This window comes from Canis lupus, chromosome 26 (assembly GCF_011100685.1).
Source record: "Canis lupus familiaris isolate Mischka breed German Shepherd chromosome 26, alternate assembly UU_Cfam_GSD_1.0, whole genome shotgun sequence".
Lineage (NCBI taxonomy): Eukaryota > Metazoa > Chordata > Mammalia > Carnivora > Canidae > Canis > Canis lupus.
The window spans coordinates 10,839,221-10,856,655 of NC_049247.1; the positions used below are offsets into that span (position 1 = coordinate 10,839,221).

The following is a 17,435-nucleotide window of genomic DNA, read 5'->3' on the forward strand; positions in this document are numbered from 1 at the left end:
CCAGACTGTCTAGGGAGCTGGCCTCTCCACTTCCCTGCCACAGCTGTGTCCCACTTAGCACCTCCAGCCCAGGCGAGAGCCTGGCAAAGTGGGGCGTAAATCAAGTCACGTCACAGTTTGGAGGCCCAGAGCTCACTCCTAAGCGGGGCCAAAGGGGAGAAGGGAAGACCCCACTGGGAGAGTAGAGGCCTCGCTTGAAGTCCACAACCCTCAGCCAAGGCTCTTGACCTCTCTGGGCCTCTGTAAAAAGAATGCGGGGAGAGGTGTGGCATAATCAAAAGCTCTTAATTCAAGTTCTTAGGGACTAGGCCATTACCTCTCCACCATTTAGCAGATCTTAGATTCTTATTTATTTATTTATTTATTTATTTATTTATTTATTTATTTATTTATTTATTTATTTATTTTAGACAGAGAGAGAGAGGCAGAGACACAGGAGGAGAGAGAAGCAGGCTCCATGCCGGGAGCCCGACGTGGGACTCGATCCCGGGACTCCAGGATTGCGCCCTGGGCCAAAGGCAGGCGCCAAACCGCTGAGCCACCCAGGGATCCCCCAGATCTTACATTCTTCTACAAACTGAACCCCCAGTCCACATTTCTATTACCTCAGCACAACCTAAGAGCCTGATGTGAGGCCATTTGTAAGATAGGACAACAACAGCCACCTGGAAGGGATGCTGACCATTAAACTGGGGGCGCTCAGACTGGTAACCCACGGGCCAGTCCAGCTGCAAATGTGTAATAACTGGCTCAAAGTGGAGTTGTTTTGTAGTTGTTGTTAGGTGAATTAGTGCCAACATTTTAAAAATGAGAGACCTCACATAAAATCCAGAGTGTTGGCTTCAGAAAATGAACTCTTAGGATCTGGCAATACTGGGTCCCCATTCCAACATGACAATAACTGATTGTCTGGAGCTGCCCCCTGAAGACAAGCTGTGGGAGCTCCAGTTTGCCACAGTCCCTACCATTCTCTGCTGACCCACACTGCAACCACTTTGTTCATTTATCTCACCTGCAGCAGCACCTGGGCTCTCAATTTTTTTTTTAAAGATTTTATTTATTTATTTATTTATTTATTTATTTATTTATTTATTTATGGATTTTTTTAATTTTTATTTATTTATGATAGTCACACACACAGAGAGAGAGAGAGAGAGGCAGAGACATAGGCAGAGGGAGAAGCAGGCTCCATGCACCGGGAGCCCGACGTGGGATTCGATCCTCGGTCTCCAGGATCGCGCCCTGGGCCAAAGGCAGGCACCAAACCGCTGCGCCACCCAGGGATCCCAAGATTTTATTTATTTATTCATGTGAGACACACAGAGAGAGGCAGAGACATAGGCAGAGGGAGAAGCAGGCTCCATGCAGGGAGCCCGATGTGGAACTCGATCCTAGGACCCCGGGATCATGCCCTGAGCCAAAGGCTCAACCACTGAGCCACCCAGGTGCTGCTGAGCTCTCAACTTTGATATCAATATTGACAAAACACTAGCACATGTGGGGCTTTATACTTAGGCTATTTTGGGGCATCCGCTACTGAGCACCCACTGTGAGCCAGCGTGCTTACTCGTTCTTGCGTGCTCTCTCTCACTCACTCTGATAGCTGAATTTTAGAAGCACTTACTTTGTGCCAGACTCTATTATTTGGTGGTTTTGAGTGCAGACTCAGAAGCCAGCCCACCTAGATAGGTGCCCATCCCAGGACCATGTGATTTAGTCTCTCTGGGCCTCTGTTTCCTCCTCTGTGAAATGGGAGCATACTGGTACCCACCCCATAAGGTGGATATGAAGACGAGCTAAGGTAAGGAATACATCAAAGTAGGTCCGAGCCCTGGTAAGCGTTGGCACCTGTTACTACAATTACTGTTATTCCCACCACGTCTGGATCCCAGAACCCGCCAGGAATGCCATCTTCACTTGTGCCAGGACACACCATACACACAGTTCTGTCCCATGTCTGCCCTACCTCTCCGTGTGACCCTGGACGAGCTGCTGCCCTTCCCCAGCCTCAGTCTCCCCATCTGCTCCATGGAAACACGTGGCCCACCTCGTGCTCCGCCTGGGGGAAACGCTTCTCCACGCACTGGTGCAGCTGCTTGAAAGCAAGGCGCATGGCAGGTGGGCAGCGCCCCACAGAGCCCACGATGGCGTCCACGATGGGCCCCAGGTAGCCCGTCAGCAGCCCCAGGCTGGCGTCCCGCACGTGCTCCTCGGAGGGCGTGCCCTTGAAGGAGATTCTCCTGGGGAAACAGAGTGGCTGTGCCTCGGAGCCCAGCATCTGTCTGCTCAGAACCCTCCACCAGCAACCTCCCCAGCCGAGCTGAGAGTACCCACCTTCCCGTCCCACCTCCACAACCTCCCCTCCTACCATCCCCACCAGGCTCCTGCTGCTGCTTAAGCATGCTGAGCTTATTCCTGTCTCGGAGCCTTGCACATGCTGCTCCCTCTGCCTGAGACACTCTTGCACCCATTAACTCAAATGACCCCTCCTCAAAGAGGCCATCCCTTCCGCATCACACATCGTCACCAACTCTGGTTCAGGGCATTGTCAGCAGGGACATGCTGGACACATGCTCCCACCTTTGCACTTGCTCTGCCCTCTGCCCGGGAGACACTCTTCCACCAAATCTCTGCCTCCCTACCTCCCTCATCTCCTTCAAGTCTTTGCTGAAAGGTCCCCTTCTCTGTGAGGCTGTCCTACTGAGCACCCTGTGGAGTACTGCAAGCCCCTGCCCTGCTCCTGGCACTTCCCACAACCCTTCCCCCACTCTCTCTCCCTCCATTCCACTGAGCAGCTTCAATAGCCTTCTTTAGTTGACTATCTGCCTCCCCCTGAGAGGTGGATTTGCATCCACCTATTCCCTACTGCGGACCAGTGTTCAGTTCAGCCAGAGACTGGCACATAGTAGGTTCTCGATGATTGTTCTGTTGGGTGTGTGATGGCATAACGCTTTTGTACCTGCAGTATTTTCATCCCTTCTTTCTTGTTTCCATATAGGTGTAAGGTCTGTCTTGCCCACCTCAGAGTTGGGATTTGAACCCAGGAGCTGTTTCGGAGTCCTGCCCATCACCACTACCCTACACAGCCTAAGGATCTCGGTGCTCCCGGTGAGGCTTTATGCTGGAATTGCAGAGCTCCCGAGCAACTGTGCCAGAGGGAGTGGTGGCTACTGGCACAGCCCCAGCCTGATAAAGCTCTGGGCAGACAAGGGGGTTGCCAGGGGGTCAGGGTTCTCCCCTGAGGCTTTGCTCACCTGGTGCGGCCCAGGTCCATCTTGCACGGGTCCAGCTCCATGTACTTCTTTTCCTCGAAGACACGGGTAATCACCGGCTTCAGGACCTCGTGCAGGTAAGGCATGCCCACGAGCTGAGGGCAGGAGCACCCCATGGGACTGAGGGCTGAGGGTGAGGCCGTGCCCAAGAGCCAGGGGCAGGGGGACCGTGCAGGGAGAGCCTTAGAGCAAGGCTGTGGCATGCCCACGAGCGGGAGTAGGGGGCACTATGCAGGTGCATCTCAGGGAAAGGCCAGGCACCAGCCACCAGTACCCTGACCCAGCTACCCTGAGCCAGTTGAGACCAACCAAGCTCTGGGCCCCACCAGACCTTTGCCTGCTCACCTTCATAAATTGTTCCATTGCCTTGGATGCCAGGGAGTTAGAACGGAAGAGGGTGTTGGGGTCAGCTGGGAGGACAGAGGGAAGTGTTTGCTGAGATTTGGGGGCTGGATCCACCTCACCCCATCCACCCAGGGTGGGAATCGTGATTCTTCCAGCCTCAGGAATCAGGTAGAGCTGCAACATCAACTCCATCCACAGTCCAGGGGCCCAGAATGGTTCAATGAGCTGCCTAAGGTCACACAGCTCAAGAGTAGCACAGCCAGCACCTGAATCCAACACTGCATCCCCAGCTGGCTAGTGGTGCACAACGTAGGAACCCCCCCCACACACACAGTCCCCACATAGGAGGCCCGGCCTCTGCCTGACACCCCACCCCTGTTTCTCCCTCAGAGACCCTATGCGGACCCATCCCTGGGATGTGATGTCTGGGGCTCACGTAGGCAACTCACTGGTCCGCATAACCTCACGCCGGGTGAGATAGTCCAGAAAGGGTCCAGCCAGGCCTTTGCCAAGAAAGAGCTTCACCAGCTTGGTGGCAAGGTCCTGGCGGCAGTCCCCCAAGGTCAGCTCCTCCAGCACAGCCAGCGGACTAGCAGCATCCTCCTGGGGAAGGATGAGAGGCAGGAGAGGTGGCCCAGGGCCCTGAGGCCCCAAAGCAAAAGAGCCCCGGGAGGGATCCCTAAAGCAGGGGGAGGCCATAATCCAGATCCCCAGCAGAATTGATGCACTCACCTCTGCTGGCTCCAGCACAGACGCCATGAGCAGCTCCGTGAGCGGCTGGTAATACCCGGAGGGCAGGATTCGGTCCTCGCTGAGGCGCACCTTCAGCCGCAGGGCACCCAGGGTTCCCCTGATGGGGATCAGACCGCAGAGGAGAGAGCAGTAAGTATGTATGTGCAGGTGTGGATGGCCAAGATAGGCAGGCACAAACACAGATATGGAGCATGGATATTAGCAAAACGAGGCAGACGTGGGCAGATGTGAACAGGTGTGGCCAGGGTGGGCAGGTGTGAACAGGTGTGAGCAGATATTGACGGGGATAAACAGGAACGGCCGAGCACAGAGTCAACAGATATGGCTGGTGTGGAATGATGTGGCCAGTGTAAACAAATGTATACACCGTGAAGGGACAACATGGAGAGGTGTGAATAGTATAGTCAGATGCAGACAAGTGTGGGCAGGTGTGGACAGGTGTGGGTATAGTGAACAGATGTTGACAAGGATAAACAGGAATGACAGGGAAAGTCAATGTAAACAGTGTGGCCGGTATGAGGTGTACAAGAACGGACAGTGTGAACAGGCATGGGGAGGTGTGGAAGGACCCAGGGTTTTGAACCCACATCGACTAGTGTGAACTGACACACTCGCATGCAAACAGGCGGATGGGTACAGGGTGAACTCATTTGGACATACGGAAACACCCATTATAAGACTTTTGTGAAGTGAGTGAATGAAGTGACATGGTGACAGCTTGTGGGCGGACATAGGCACCCACGAGGACCTGCCCGCAAGCTGAAGATGGCACTCAGCACGGGTTCAGCCTGGCCACCCCCCTCCCCACCCACATTTACCCAGAATCCTCCTCGGCTCTGGGAAAGGGTAGGAGACGGAACCAACCACTGGGTGCGTTCTGCTGCAGGACCTGCGGGGGGAATTCCACCTGCAGTGGGGACACAAAGACCCTCAGGTGAGCTCCACCTTGCCAGGCCCAAGGCCTCACCTGGGCCTAGAAGAGCTTGGGCTGCCCCCCTACGAGGAGGGGGGAGGCATTTACTGCCGGTGCCCACCTCCTTTCTCCTACTGTGCCCCATCGACACAACAGCAGCCACACTCCCTCCCCTCGTCCCAATTTACTAGCTCCTGTCAGGACACTTAGGGCCTCCAGGGGACCCTTGATTCACATTCGGGGAAACTGAGGCCTGGAGAGATGGAGTGACTTGCCCAAGGTCACACAGCTTCTAGAGACCACATAACTGGACTGAGGCCATCGTCAGCTGTTTGGCTGACACAAATCGTATCTGTCCAAAAGCTGAAAGACAGTCCATAAGGTCCCTGAGCCCCACCCTTTCTCTCTTTCAAAACAACTTTATGAAGATGTCACTTGCATCACATACAATTCATGTATTTAACAAGTGTAATTCAGTGGTTTTCAGTCTACTCACAGAGCTATGCGAAACCATCACCACTAATTTCGGAACATTTACTGTCAGCGCCCCCAAACTCCTGTGCTCATTAGGTGTCACTGTTCAGCTCCCACTCGCACCCCCAGCCCCTGGCCACCACTGATTCACTGTCTCTCTTCACATGTTCATCTACGCCAGACATCTCATGTAAATGAAATTGTATCATATGTGGGGGTTTGGGACTGGCTTCTGTCCCTTAGCATGTCTTCCGGGTTCACCCAGGTTCCACGACCTCATTCCCTCTTATGGCCGAGGAACACTCCATTGTACGGATACACCTGCTGTATGTATTCATTCAGCTGCGGAGGGACATTTGCGTTGCCTCCACTCTTGGCTCTCATGGACAATGCTGCTGTGAACATTCATGTACAAGCTTTTGTGCAGACATGTGTTTTCATTTTTCTTGGTGCAAACCTAGAGGTAGAATTGCCAGGGCACGTGGTGATGCTTTTTAACCATCGGAGGGACAGCCAGGCTGTTTCCCACAGCTGCTGCACTATTTACACATCCATCCTCTCACCACCACTGGCTGTGCATAACCTAGTCTCCCCGAAACTTGCTCGAATCTTGCCTCCTTTTAAAAACCATCAGCCCCAGGACCCCTGGGTGGCTCAGTAGTTGAGGGTCTACCTTCGGCTTGGGGTGTGATCCCGGGATCCAGGATCGGGTCCCGCATCGGGCTCCTTGAGGGGAGCCTGCTTCTCCCTCTGCCTGTGTCTCTGCCTCTCTCTGTGTCTCTCATGAATAAATAAATAAAATCTTTAAAAAAAAAACATTTAGAAGTAAATAAATTAAAAATAAATTTAAAAAAATAAAAACTGTCAGCCCTGACTATACATCCACTACCACTGAGAGGCACGGGCAGTTGCATCCATTTTACAAATGTGCAAACTGAGGTTCCAAGAGAGACCTTGAGCCCAGTGCTTCCAGGGGGTAGGGGTTAAGCACTGAAATTCTGGAGTCAGAGAAACCTGAACTCAGATCCTGGCTCTGCCATTTCTTAGTTGTATAGCCTTGGGAAAGTCACCCAGCTTCTCTGAATGAACCTCGGTTTTCCCATCTATAAAATGCAGACAACAGCCCCAGCCTCAAAGGGCGGTCATGAGGAGTACATAAGTGAGATCTTGCTGGAGAAGCACTTAGCACATGGTCATTCTGAGTAGCCTCACCCCAGAATGAGGATCTGGGCCCATCCTGTGACCTTGGGCAGGTTCCTGCCCCTTGGAGAGCCTCTGTCTCCTCACCTGTACAATGGGGCAGTGGCACTCCATCGCCCGGGCCGGGCCAAGGAGCTAGTTGAGACAGCCTTCACATCAATCCTTCCAGATCCCAGGATGCACAGTCCATCTCCCCTCTCCTTCCCTCGTGGGGGTAGTTGGGGAGCCATGAAGGGTGTTGGGGAGGGGGTGCTTACCATGCCTAAGAAGTCATTCTTGCCCACCATGTCCCAGTCCCAGAGCTCCACCCGCAGCGGGGCTGGGGCACCTGGCATCTCCCGCAGCTCCAGCACTTCATCCCAGTGTGGGAAACGGGTCTTCTTGATAGTCTGGGGAAGGCGGAGAGACAGCGAGAGCTGAGGAGGGCCCGCCTCCATGCCCACCCCTCCCCGGATCCATGATACCACTCACTGAAGTCTCCAGGCTCTGGCTGCCCCAGAACACACGAGCGAATGGGTCAGATGTGCCGGTGATGTCTCGGGGGGCCAGGTCCCTGTGGACAGATGAGGAAAGGAGTGAGGGATGCAGGACCTCTGAGGACCAGGTCCCAAGCTAGACCTTGAAAAAGGGGTTCAGGGTGGACTATTCAAATGCCTCTGGCAGGGATCCCTGGGTGGCGCAGCGGTTTAGCGCCTGCCTTTGGCCCAGGGCGTGATCCTGGAGACCCGGGATCGAATCCCATGTCGGGCTCCCGGTGCATGGAGCCTGCTTCTCCCTCTGCCTGTGTCTCTGCCTCTCTCTCTCTCTCTGTGTGACTATCATAAATAAATAAAAATTAAAAAAAAAAAAAAAAACAAATGCCTCTGGCCTCTACTGTGGGGACCCAATAAGGAGTACCCCTCACCCTGCCTGTCCAAGCCCAGTATCTTCCTGTGGACCAGTGTGACCCTATGAGGAGGCCCTAGTATGGCCCTATCTTCCAGATAAGGGAACTGAAGCACCAAAAGGTCAAATCCTGAATCACAAGGCCCAAGAGGTGAAGGTGCAGTGGGGAGTGGGAAGAGAGCCTCAGTTTCTCTGGAACCCCTAGATAGGGGACCAGACACCAGGGTTCAAAGCCTGGCCCTACCACCCTTTGGCTGGGGGACACTAGGGAAAGTCACTTCACTGCCATGAGCCTCAGTTTCCTCATCTGGAAAATGGAAATAATAATGGACCAACCTCACAGGGCCGAGGCTTAAAGGACATGATGTGTATAAAAGACTGAGCACAGCAGATGGCAGGATGTGAGCACCCATTCATTCATTCATTCATTTAACAAACATTCATGCCTCCACCCTGCCTGGGACCCAAGAAAAGGCTTGAGGCAAGGACCTCCTGTCTCCGGTTGCCACGACAACCCCAAAGTCTCACCTCAGTCAGTTTTCCCAATCCCTCCCTCCTGAGATCCCCCAAATCCAATACAGCCCCTCACCAGGGGCTGCTGGCTTCCTCCTGCTGTGCCTCTCCCACCCCTGCTTGGCATCCAAAGCCTTCTTCGGTTTCCTAGGAGCCAGCCCAGTTGCTAAGCGACAGCAATCAGTCCTCTCCTGCTTGCAAGGATCCTGCACAGCCTTGTGGCTGAGGAGGAACCACTGGCACAAAGCAGATGAGGAGCCCACTGTCCCATGCTCAGTCCTTTTGCCCGTCCTCTGCCACCCTGGTACTCCATCCAGACGCCAGGGAACCCTGGCTGGAGACAGAAATCTGGAGATGGTGAGAGAGGCACAGAGAGGGCAAGGAAAGGCTTTAAGGCCACACAGCAAACCAGAAATAAAGGTCCTCCCCAACCTGACTGAGGACTGGTCTAAAAGTGAGGGTTGGGGGAGTAAGGTGTGAAAACAAGGCAGAAAGACGAGAGATGAGTGGGGAAGAGGGATGGGAGTATTTAAGGAAGCAGAATGATGGGGGAGCTGAGGAAGAAAGGAGGGGATTGCAGAGTGATAAAAGGCAGGCAGAAAGACGGATATCAGATGAGCTGGTGCCCCTGGAGGGTCATCTGTGGGTTTCACTGGTCCTGCATTCATCTTCCTTCTCCTGTTTCTTTGGGACAGGACCTGTCCCTCTCTCACTCTCAGCTCACATAACTTAGATAGGCTGATCCCTCTCTCACTCCAGGAGTGGGTGTGGGACTCAGGCCCATCCAATCAGAGTCCATGTAATTGGTTCAGAGATAGGTATGTGCCTCAGATTGGGCCAGTAAGAATCAGTCTCAGGACATTTGTTGGAAATGACGAAGGAAATTTCTTTTTCGATTAGACTTGCCAAGTTGGCAGGATGCCATCCTGCTGGGGTCATCGTTGCCCACACCTGGTGACAGACTGCCTGAGAATGAACCTAATACAAAAGACAGCTGAAAAGTCTATGTCTATAGATTCCTGATCTCACTGTTTGAGCACCTGAATCCAGCCATGCCTGAAGCTGCATGTCATTCATATAAGCCAATCTGCTTAAGCTAGTAGGAATTGGGTATCTATCACTTACAATTTGATTAATACACCTCCATGCTTTTTCTGGCCATCCTGAGTGTCTGACCTTTGGTTGCTGGCACCTGAAGACCCAGCAAAGATTTTGCTTGTGCTCTGACCCCAGGAGTCTGCAAACCTGGTGAACTTGGACTGTTTGTCTACAAGTGATCCTGGTTGTGAGCCCAGAAATTTCCCAGAGTGATGCAGTCTCAAAAGCCAAGACAGCTGGGGGCATCCAGCAAACTCTTGCTCATTGTCAGACCAACCCCACACCAGCCCCCATCATGACTATACCTGGCCTGGAGCACGTGACAGCGAAGACAACGGCCCCGCGTGTCCTCCAGCATCTGCACATCCAAGCAGATCTCACCCTGCACCTCTGCATCTGGGTCGACACGGCTCAGGTTGATCCAGCTATCAATTCCTGGAGGGCACAAGTGCTAACATCTATTAAGCACTTACTGGAAACTGGCATTGTGTTAACAATTCAATTAACATTACACATGTATTAAGTCATGGACCTCTCGTGTTCATCTTTGATATAGGTGCTGTAATCAATCATCCACCTTCCTGATGAGGAAAATGAGGCACAGTGAAGGAAAAGCTTTGCCCATGATCCTGCAGTTACTAAGTGTCAGAGCTGGGCACTGAATGCGGGCAGTGAGTCCAATGCCCTTCACCCGGTACTATCACACTCTTCACCTGCTGTACAAAACACTTCATTGTTTAGTTCCAACATACTCCCCCTTCACAAAAATCTTGGGCATTCCTACCTCTGACCCTCCATCCAGGCAGTTCTCTCTGCCCAAAACAGTCAAGTCAATTTCAACCTCTCTCTCTCTCTCTCTCTCTCCACTCTGAAGATATCATCCACTAACTTCTAGCTTCCATTGTAGCTGTTGAGAAGTCATTTCAGCTTAATAACTGACCTTGTGTCAATGATCTACCTTTTCTCTTTAATTTTAAGGACTATGTGTTTGATGTTCTCCAATTTCACTGCATAGGCAGGTAAGAATTTTATTATCCTGGTTACTGGGGGTTGTATTGTTTCTACTTAAGGAATCATGTCCTTCCTTTCTTGAGTTCTGGAAGATTCCAGGTCATCAATTTTTTTCTAGTCACTTCTTCTCCCTAATTTTTTCTCTTCTTTCCTCCTAGGACTCCAATTCAATGGATGTTAGACCTTCTCAGTAATTTCCTATGTCTCTGAACTTCTCTTTTATATTTTCCTTCTTGTTTCTCTGGGCCAATGTCTAAACAATTTCTTCATATCTCTCTTCCAGCTCATTAATTCTCTCATCATCTCTGAATGATCTGCTGTTGAACTCGGCCACTCAGTTTTCAATTTCAGTGACTACTTTTGATCTCTACAAGTTTGCTTTGGTTTTTTTTCCAAGTCTATTTTTTAATGTATTGCTCCAACTTATTATGATTATGATTGGCTCTTTCTGGGGATTACATTTCTATTTATTTAAATAGTATATTCCTGGGACGCCTGGGTGGCTCAGTGGTTGAGCATCTGCCTTTGGCCCAGGGCGTGATCCTGGGGTCCTGGGATCAAGTCTCACATCAGGCTCCCTGAATGGAGCCTGCTTCTCCCTCTGCCTGTGTCTCTGTCTCTCTGTGTTTGTCTCTCATGAATAAATAAACAAAATATTTTAAAATAGATAGTTACATAGATAGATAGTTTATTCCTTTTAAAATCCTGTGTATCATAATGATAAAATCTAACATCTTTGTAAGTTCACATCTGGTGGTTATTGTGTCTGCTGACTCTTGCTCATGGTGGCCCACTTCCTCATGCATATGGTGAGCTCTGATTACAAAGTCATGTCTGTTTGAGCTGACTCTGTGGGAAACTTAACATGAGGATGCTTATCCCTGGAGAGGAATGGTGGTTTCTTATTCTAGGACACTTTAAGGTTCTTCATCAAATGGGAACTCTTGGGTCCAGTAGCATCTGCCTTACCCTGGCCCAAGATTTAGTCTCTTTGTTGATGAGATGTGATGCTGACATTTACTTTCAGGGAAATCTTTCCTTACTCCTTTGCTTATTATTCCCCACCCCCTGTCAGGTTTTCGCTCATAAGTGGTGGGAGGAGGGTGGCAGTGGGGGGACTAGAGAATAGTGAGATTTTTTTCTTCTTTACAGCAAGTCCTAAAACGTATTAGGTATCCTGTCTAATTCAGGATCTCACTGTTATGCTGCAGGAGGATCTAGTGCCACACACTACTGGGAGTTTAGTCCCCCCTCACCTCTATCTTTACTGTTACCCACAAATCCAAGGTGCCATCAGCTTCCTGTCACTTGATTACTGCAACAGACTCCTAATTGATCTCTCATATGTACTCTTGTCCCACTGTGATCCAATATCCACAAAGTAGCACAGAGATCTTCTGAAAATGTATCTAATCTCTCCTATCACTCCATCCTCTGATAATATGGCTCTACTCTCTTTGCTGTCTTGCTAAAGGACCATCAATGGCTCCCTAGTGCCTCTAGAAGAAAGTCCAGACTCTAGCCTGTCACCTATAGCCTTCTCCAATCGAGACCCACTGAGGACTCCATCTGGCCTGGCCTATGCCCAACCCTAGAAGAGAATTTATAGAGACATATCTTAGTGTCTTTGCCAAAGCACCTTTAAGAACCAACTCATTCCCCTTCATCCAGGAAACCTTTCTTGACTACACTAGCCCTCTTATCCTCATCCACTGTCATGCCAGTAATATTCCATATGCCTCCACCCCTACATTCCTATCCTGCTTAAAAAATAAGAAGCACACACATGGACAGTTCCCCTTTTTTTCTTGTTCCTTGTTCTGTGTGAACATGTTCTGTTTTCTCCTTCTATCTGGTCCACAAGCTCCTTGAAGCCTGGACTCATACTTTATTCATCTAATTCCACCCCCTTGGGTGGATGTTTGAGGCATTACAGGAACAGCTCAGCAGACAGGTTGAAAGCATAGACTTTGGAAGAAGGACAGCCTGGACTCAACTCCCAGCTCTGAAACTTCTAGGAGGGGCAAGTGCCCTCACCTCTCCAAACCTCATTTTCCATCAGCCATAAATTCAAGATTATTCTAGTGCACACTTCACTTACTGTTGTGAAGACTAAATATAGTTATATTAATAATAGTAAGCCCTCATTAAATAAGAGCAATGGTTATGATTATTAGCACATAAGTTTTCAACTAATTCCCCCAATGAAAAAATACATTATTCAGTTACTGATGTTGAGACAATTAGTAGTCATCTAGAGAAAAAGCAATATACTTCAATCCCTCTCCATACCTTGAATCTGGATAAATTCCAAATAGATCAAAGATGTGAATGTACAAAAGGAAAACAAATTGTTTTGAGAAGGAATCATGGTAAAAAAAACTTATCTTCTCTTAGAGTTGGGAAGTCCTTTTTAGGTATCACAGAAAATCAAGATCCATAAAAAAAAGATAAAGTTAACTAGAGAAAAATAAATAAAGTTTATACATAGAACAAAATGATAAGCAAAAACACAAGGGACAAAGAAAGAAAAAATATTTGCAGCTAATATGATAGAGTTAAATTTGCCTAATATGTAAAGAGTTCCTACAAATCAATAAGAAAAGCCAAACAACCCAGTGGGGGGAAATGCACAAAAAATGTAAATAAATAACAAACAGAAAAGGAAATAAGGCAACTCTTAAATATATAACAAGGCTATCAATCTCATTCATAGAGAAATACAAAATAACCTAAATGAAGAGGCAACTTTTTACCTGTAAGATACAAGATCAAAAAGTTTGGTAATTGCTGGCAAAAGTACAGGAGGGCAATTTGTTATCTCCTCCATAGAAGGCAACTTAGCAATAAGTCTCTAATATGCTAATGTGGATACTCTATGACCAAGCAAATCCACTTCTAGGGACTTATCAGGCTGATTGACATAACTTGCACATGTGTGAAATCACATTTGTACAAGGCTATTCAAGGCTGTATTGTGTGAACTAGGGAGAGACAGTAAACAACCCAAGTGCCCATCAATAGGGAACCAGCCAAATAAATTATGGCATATCCATACAATGGAGTGCCATGAAGTCAAAGATCAAAGAATGTTGAAGATTTGGGGAACTTATATGGAAAGGTCTCCAAGGTACATGGTGAAGTGAAAGGCAAGGCACAGGGGTGCCTGGATGGCTCAGCGGTTAAGTGTCTGTCTTTGGCCCAGGGCATGATCCGAGGGTCCTGGGATCAAGTCCCACATCGGGCTCCCTGTGAGGAGCCTGCTGCTCCTTTTGCCTATGTCTGGGCCTCTCTCTCTCTCTCTCTACCTCTCATGAATAAATAAACAAAATCTTAAAAAAAAAAAAAAAGGCAAGGTACAGAACAGTGAGTATATCAGGCTGCCATTCCTATGAGCAGAGAAAAAACACATACGATGCTGTGTTAATAGCACAGACTGGAGGTAGACAATCTTGGTTCAAATCCTGGCCATTCACCTAATAACTTTGTGATCTGGTGCAAGCCATATAATCAATCCCATGTGCTTCAGGATGTTCACCTCTGGAGTGGGCATCATAAGAGTACCTACTTCACAGGGCTATTATGATAATTAAATGAGTTGATTCATGTAAAGAGCACTTAGAATTAAGAAACCTATTTGAAATATCTTTAGGAACACCTGGTTGGCTCAGTCAGTGGGGTGTCTGCCTTCAGCTCGGGTCATGACCTCAGGATCCTGGGATTGAGCCCTGTATGGGGATCTCTGCTCAACAGAGAGTCTGCTTCTCCCTCTGCCCCTCACCAACTCTTGCTCTCTCTCTCTCTCTCTCTCTCAAATAAAATCCTTAACATAAAATAAAATAAAATAAAATAAAATATCTCTAGAAGGACATACAAGAAACTGACAACCTTGAAAATGAAAATGGAATAGCTAGATTAAGACGAACAGTTTCACCACTAATTATATTTTTTGAATACTGAACTATGTAAATTAATTAAACTACTCAATAAATAAACTAAATTTTAAAAAATTTAAATCAACAACTGATGGGGCACCTGGGTGGCTTAATCGGTTAAGCATCTGACTCTTGGTTTCAGCTCGGTCATGATCTCAGGGTCATGAGATTGAGCCTGGTGTCAGCCTCTATGCTGGGCATGTTGCCTGCTTGGGATTCTCTCTCTCCCTTTCTCTGTCCCTCCCTCATCCAACTTGTGCATGTGTGTTCTCGCTCTTCCAAAAAAATTTTTTTTAATAAATAAAAATCAACAACTGAAGTAATTTTCCACTGAAGACTCTGTGCTTCCCCATGCCACTTGCTATGGTGCTTGCAAACCTGGTCATGACCACCCCTGCTCCCTCCACCCAGCTGAAGTCTGCTGCCCCTCGCCCACCTCGGGGGTCGGCTGTGATTGCTTCCCTGCTCAGCGAGATCTTGCCAATGATGTCGTCGTGCCTGTGGAAAGGCGAGCAGGTGACAGTGTAAGTCATTAAGCAGTGAAAGCAGGCAGTAAGGGCTGGGTGGATACTTTGCTTCGGGGCACCCCGCCTTCCCCCAGGTGCCCAAGCATAGGTCCCCAGGGCACACACCCCACTGTATCTTCGTCCAGAACATAGAAGGCCAGATGATGGAAATCCAGGGGCAGGTGTACGGTATACTCCTCCCCCCAGAAGGGGCTCAGGCTCCGCCAGACAGTTGCTGTCCTACAAAAAGAGGGCACAGGGGGCTGGGGACCCTTGGGCCACACAGGTGGAAGACATCTGGGGACCCCCACACATACCCACACACATCCATGATGTGCATAGATATATACACAAATGCACACAAGGAGGGGTGCCTGGGTGGCTCAGTCTGGTAAGCATCTGAACTTGATCTCAGCTCAGGTCCTGATCTCAGGGTCATGAGTTCAAGCCCCCTGTAGGGCTCCATGCTAGGTGTGGAGCCTACTTAAAAACAAAACACAAATACACACAGAAACCCCAACATCCATATACCCTGAGACCTACATACACACATACACACACACACACACACACACACACACTCACACCAGGATACACCCTGAAAGACAGACACAGATATACCAAGAAAGCCAGAGACACATTCCTGTATGCACAGATACACATAAGCATCCTCAGAAATTTCTAGAAATGCACATCTATGTGTTTCTACATATGGATACACGCAGATACACACAGAGAAAACAGACACATTCACACAGACACATAGATCAAAAGGAAAATGCTCAGCACATAGAGATACACAGAAACCCACAGACACACACTGACATGCATACAGTGATGGGTGGCAGGTACACACACACAGAATCCCAGAGCATAGTAACTGACAACGCACAAACTCCATTCATTCATTCCTTCACTCCATAGACACCGTGACTGCATGCCAAGCCTTGTGGGCGATGGAGAATCAGAGGAAGAGGTGCCAAGGTCCCTGCCCCCACAGAGGCCCCCCTCAGTGGGCAAGTGCTCCCTCCTGAGCTCTTGTGACACACGACAGCAAGAGAAGTCCTGTGATTTAGGTTAGCTCAGTGGCACCTGGCTTGGTCTGGGGATGTGGGTAGGAGGAGTCAGAAAAGGCTTCTTGCAGGAGCTAGTCAGGCAAAGGAGGCAGAGAAGATGAGGACAAGATGGTTGGAACAGCACGTGCAAAGGCCCTGAGGCAGGGGTGAGCTTGTTGAGTCTAAGGAACAGGAAGGTGCGGGCTGAGAAATGGGGAAGTGTGGGGGGCCAAGAGCCCATGAAGTCAGCAGGAGCCAGAGCACTCAGGAAGCAAGAGGGAACCACAGGAGGGTTAGGGACCAAGACAAGCCTAAAACAGACACACACAGAGAGCATCTTCACCCGACACTTCCCTTTACCCAACAGGGAACAAAGAACCTACTTTGCCCAGTGAAGACACACTCAAATCTATTGCTGCAGAATTTGGTCATACACTGGCCACTCCTTTCTTCCCTTTCCCCACACTCTTCCCCAACAAAGTGTGAACATGTACACATGCATGTATGCACAGATGCACACTGTGCCCTCTACCCCAGCCCAGGGCACCACCATCACAGGTCCCTTCTTCCCAAACACCCTGTTCCTCCTGTCCTGGTCTTTTCCCAGCTGGAAGTCTCCCCCAGAGCACACATGGGGAGATGGCAGCCTGGGATCACACAGAAAATTCTATCTGTCTGTTTGGGGGGTTTGGTATCACAGCATGTGGTGAGGGGGGAGCATGCGCATAGCGAACAATGGACAGGGGTCAGCTGGGATGCTGCAGGCTGACACCCCTCCCCAGAAGGGCTTCCCCACCCCCAGCTCCCAGACCATCTGGACCAGAACCAGCACCAAAGGCATCCTGAATCCTGCTGTCTCCATAGGAACCCAGGCTTCAGCCAGCCGCCCACCTGCCCACCCACGCCCCTCAGGCCTGCGGGGCCTGAGAGCTGTCCCCCGACCTGCGGGGGTGGGGACCAACTACGCCCAGACCCACCTCCCTCCACCCCCACCCAAAACGCACTCATGCATCAATCCCCTCCCGTCCTGACATGTGTACCCAAACAAGCAGACACTGGTGCTCACATGTGTATGCAGGGCAGACCATGTGTGTGCACACACTCAGCTACACACACACACACACACACACACACACACCACAGACTGTACACAATGTGAGCCTGTGAGCTGCATACCCCCAGGGACATGCACATGTGGTCGCAGGCATTCACGCCAGCCCTCCAACACCCACCCCCACACTCAAAAGCAGGCCCAGCTGGTTACGCATGCGTGCGTGCGCGCACACACACACACACACACACACACACACACACCCTGGTGCCCGCAGCACCCAGCAGGCCCGGAACCAGCCAGCCCAGCCAAGCGTGAGATGCCCGCCTCCGGGGAGGCCACTGTGGGAGACACAGGCTGGCAGCCGCTGAGTCAGCCTCAGGACAGCGGCAGGGACATCATCTGGTCCAGGGGGACCGCATCG

The 17,435-nt window shown here is 50.0% G+C and overlaps 1 protein-coding gene across 6 annotated transcripts in view; it reads right to left on the reverse strand.

Annotated features, from left to right (window-relative positions):
• Window positions 1–17,435, reverse strand: part of RASAL1 (RAS protein activator like 1) — a 30,074-nt gene that overhangs the window by 8,194 nt on the left and 4,445 nt on the right. For 5 of the 6 annotated variants that reach the window (XR_005379176.1, XM_038575156.1, XM_038575157.1 and 2 more), the window contains exons 3-13: window positions 15,032–15,145; window positions 14,836–14,897; window positions 9,759–9,888; window positions 7,429–7,510; window positions 7,215–7,373; window positions 5,189–5,277; window positions 4,350–4,467; window positions 4,067–4,220; window positions 3,618–3,682; window positions 3,255–3,367; window positions 2,048–2,240 (exon numbers count right to left, since the gene is read on the reverse strand). Coding sequence is in view for 5 of the 6 variants with exons in the window: in XM_038575156.1 (XP_038431084.1) it covers window positions 2,048–2,240; window positions 3,255–3,367; window positions 3,618–3,682; window positions 4,067–4,220; window positions 4,350–4,467; window positions 5,189–5,277; window positions 7,215–7,373; window positions 7,429–7,510; window positions 9,759–9,888; window positions 14,836–14,897; window positions 15,032–15,145 (1,279 nt within the window). In the remaining variant the exon portion in view is untranslated. The remainder of the gene's footprint in view (window positions 1–2,047; window positions 2,241–3,254; window positions 3,368–3,617; window positions 3,683–4,066; window positions 4,221–4,349; window positions 4,468–5,188; window positions 5,278–7,214; window positions 7,374–7,428; window positions 7,511–9,758; window positions 9,889–14,835; window positions 14,898–15,031; window positions 15,146–17,435) is intronic. The other variant, XM_038575158.1, reaches the window with a different exon arrangement.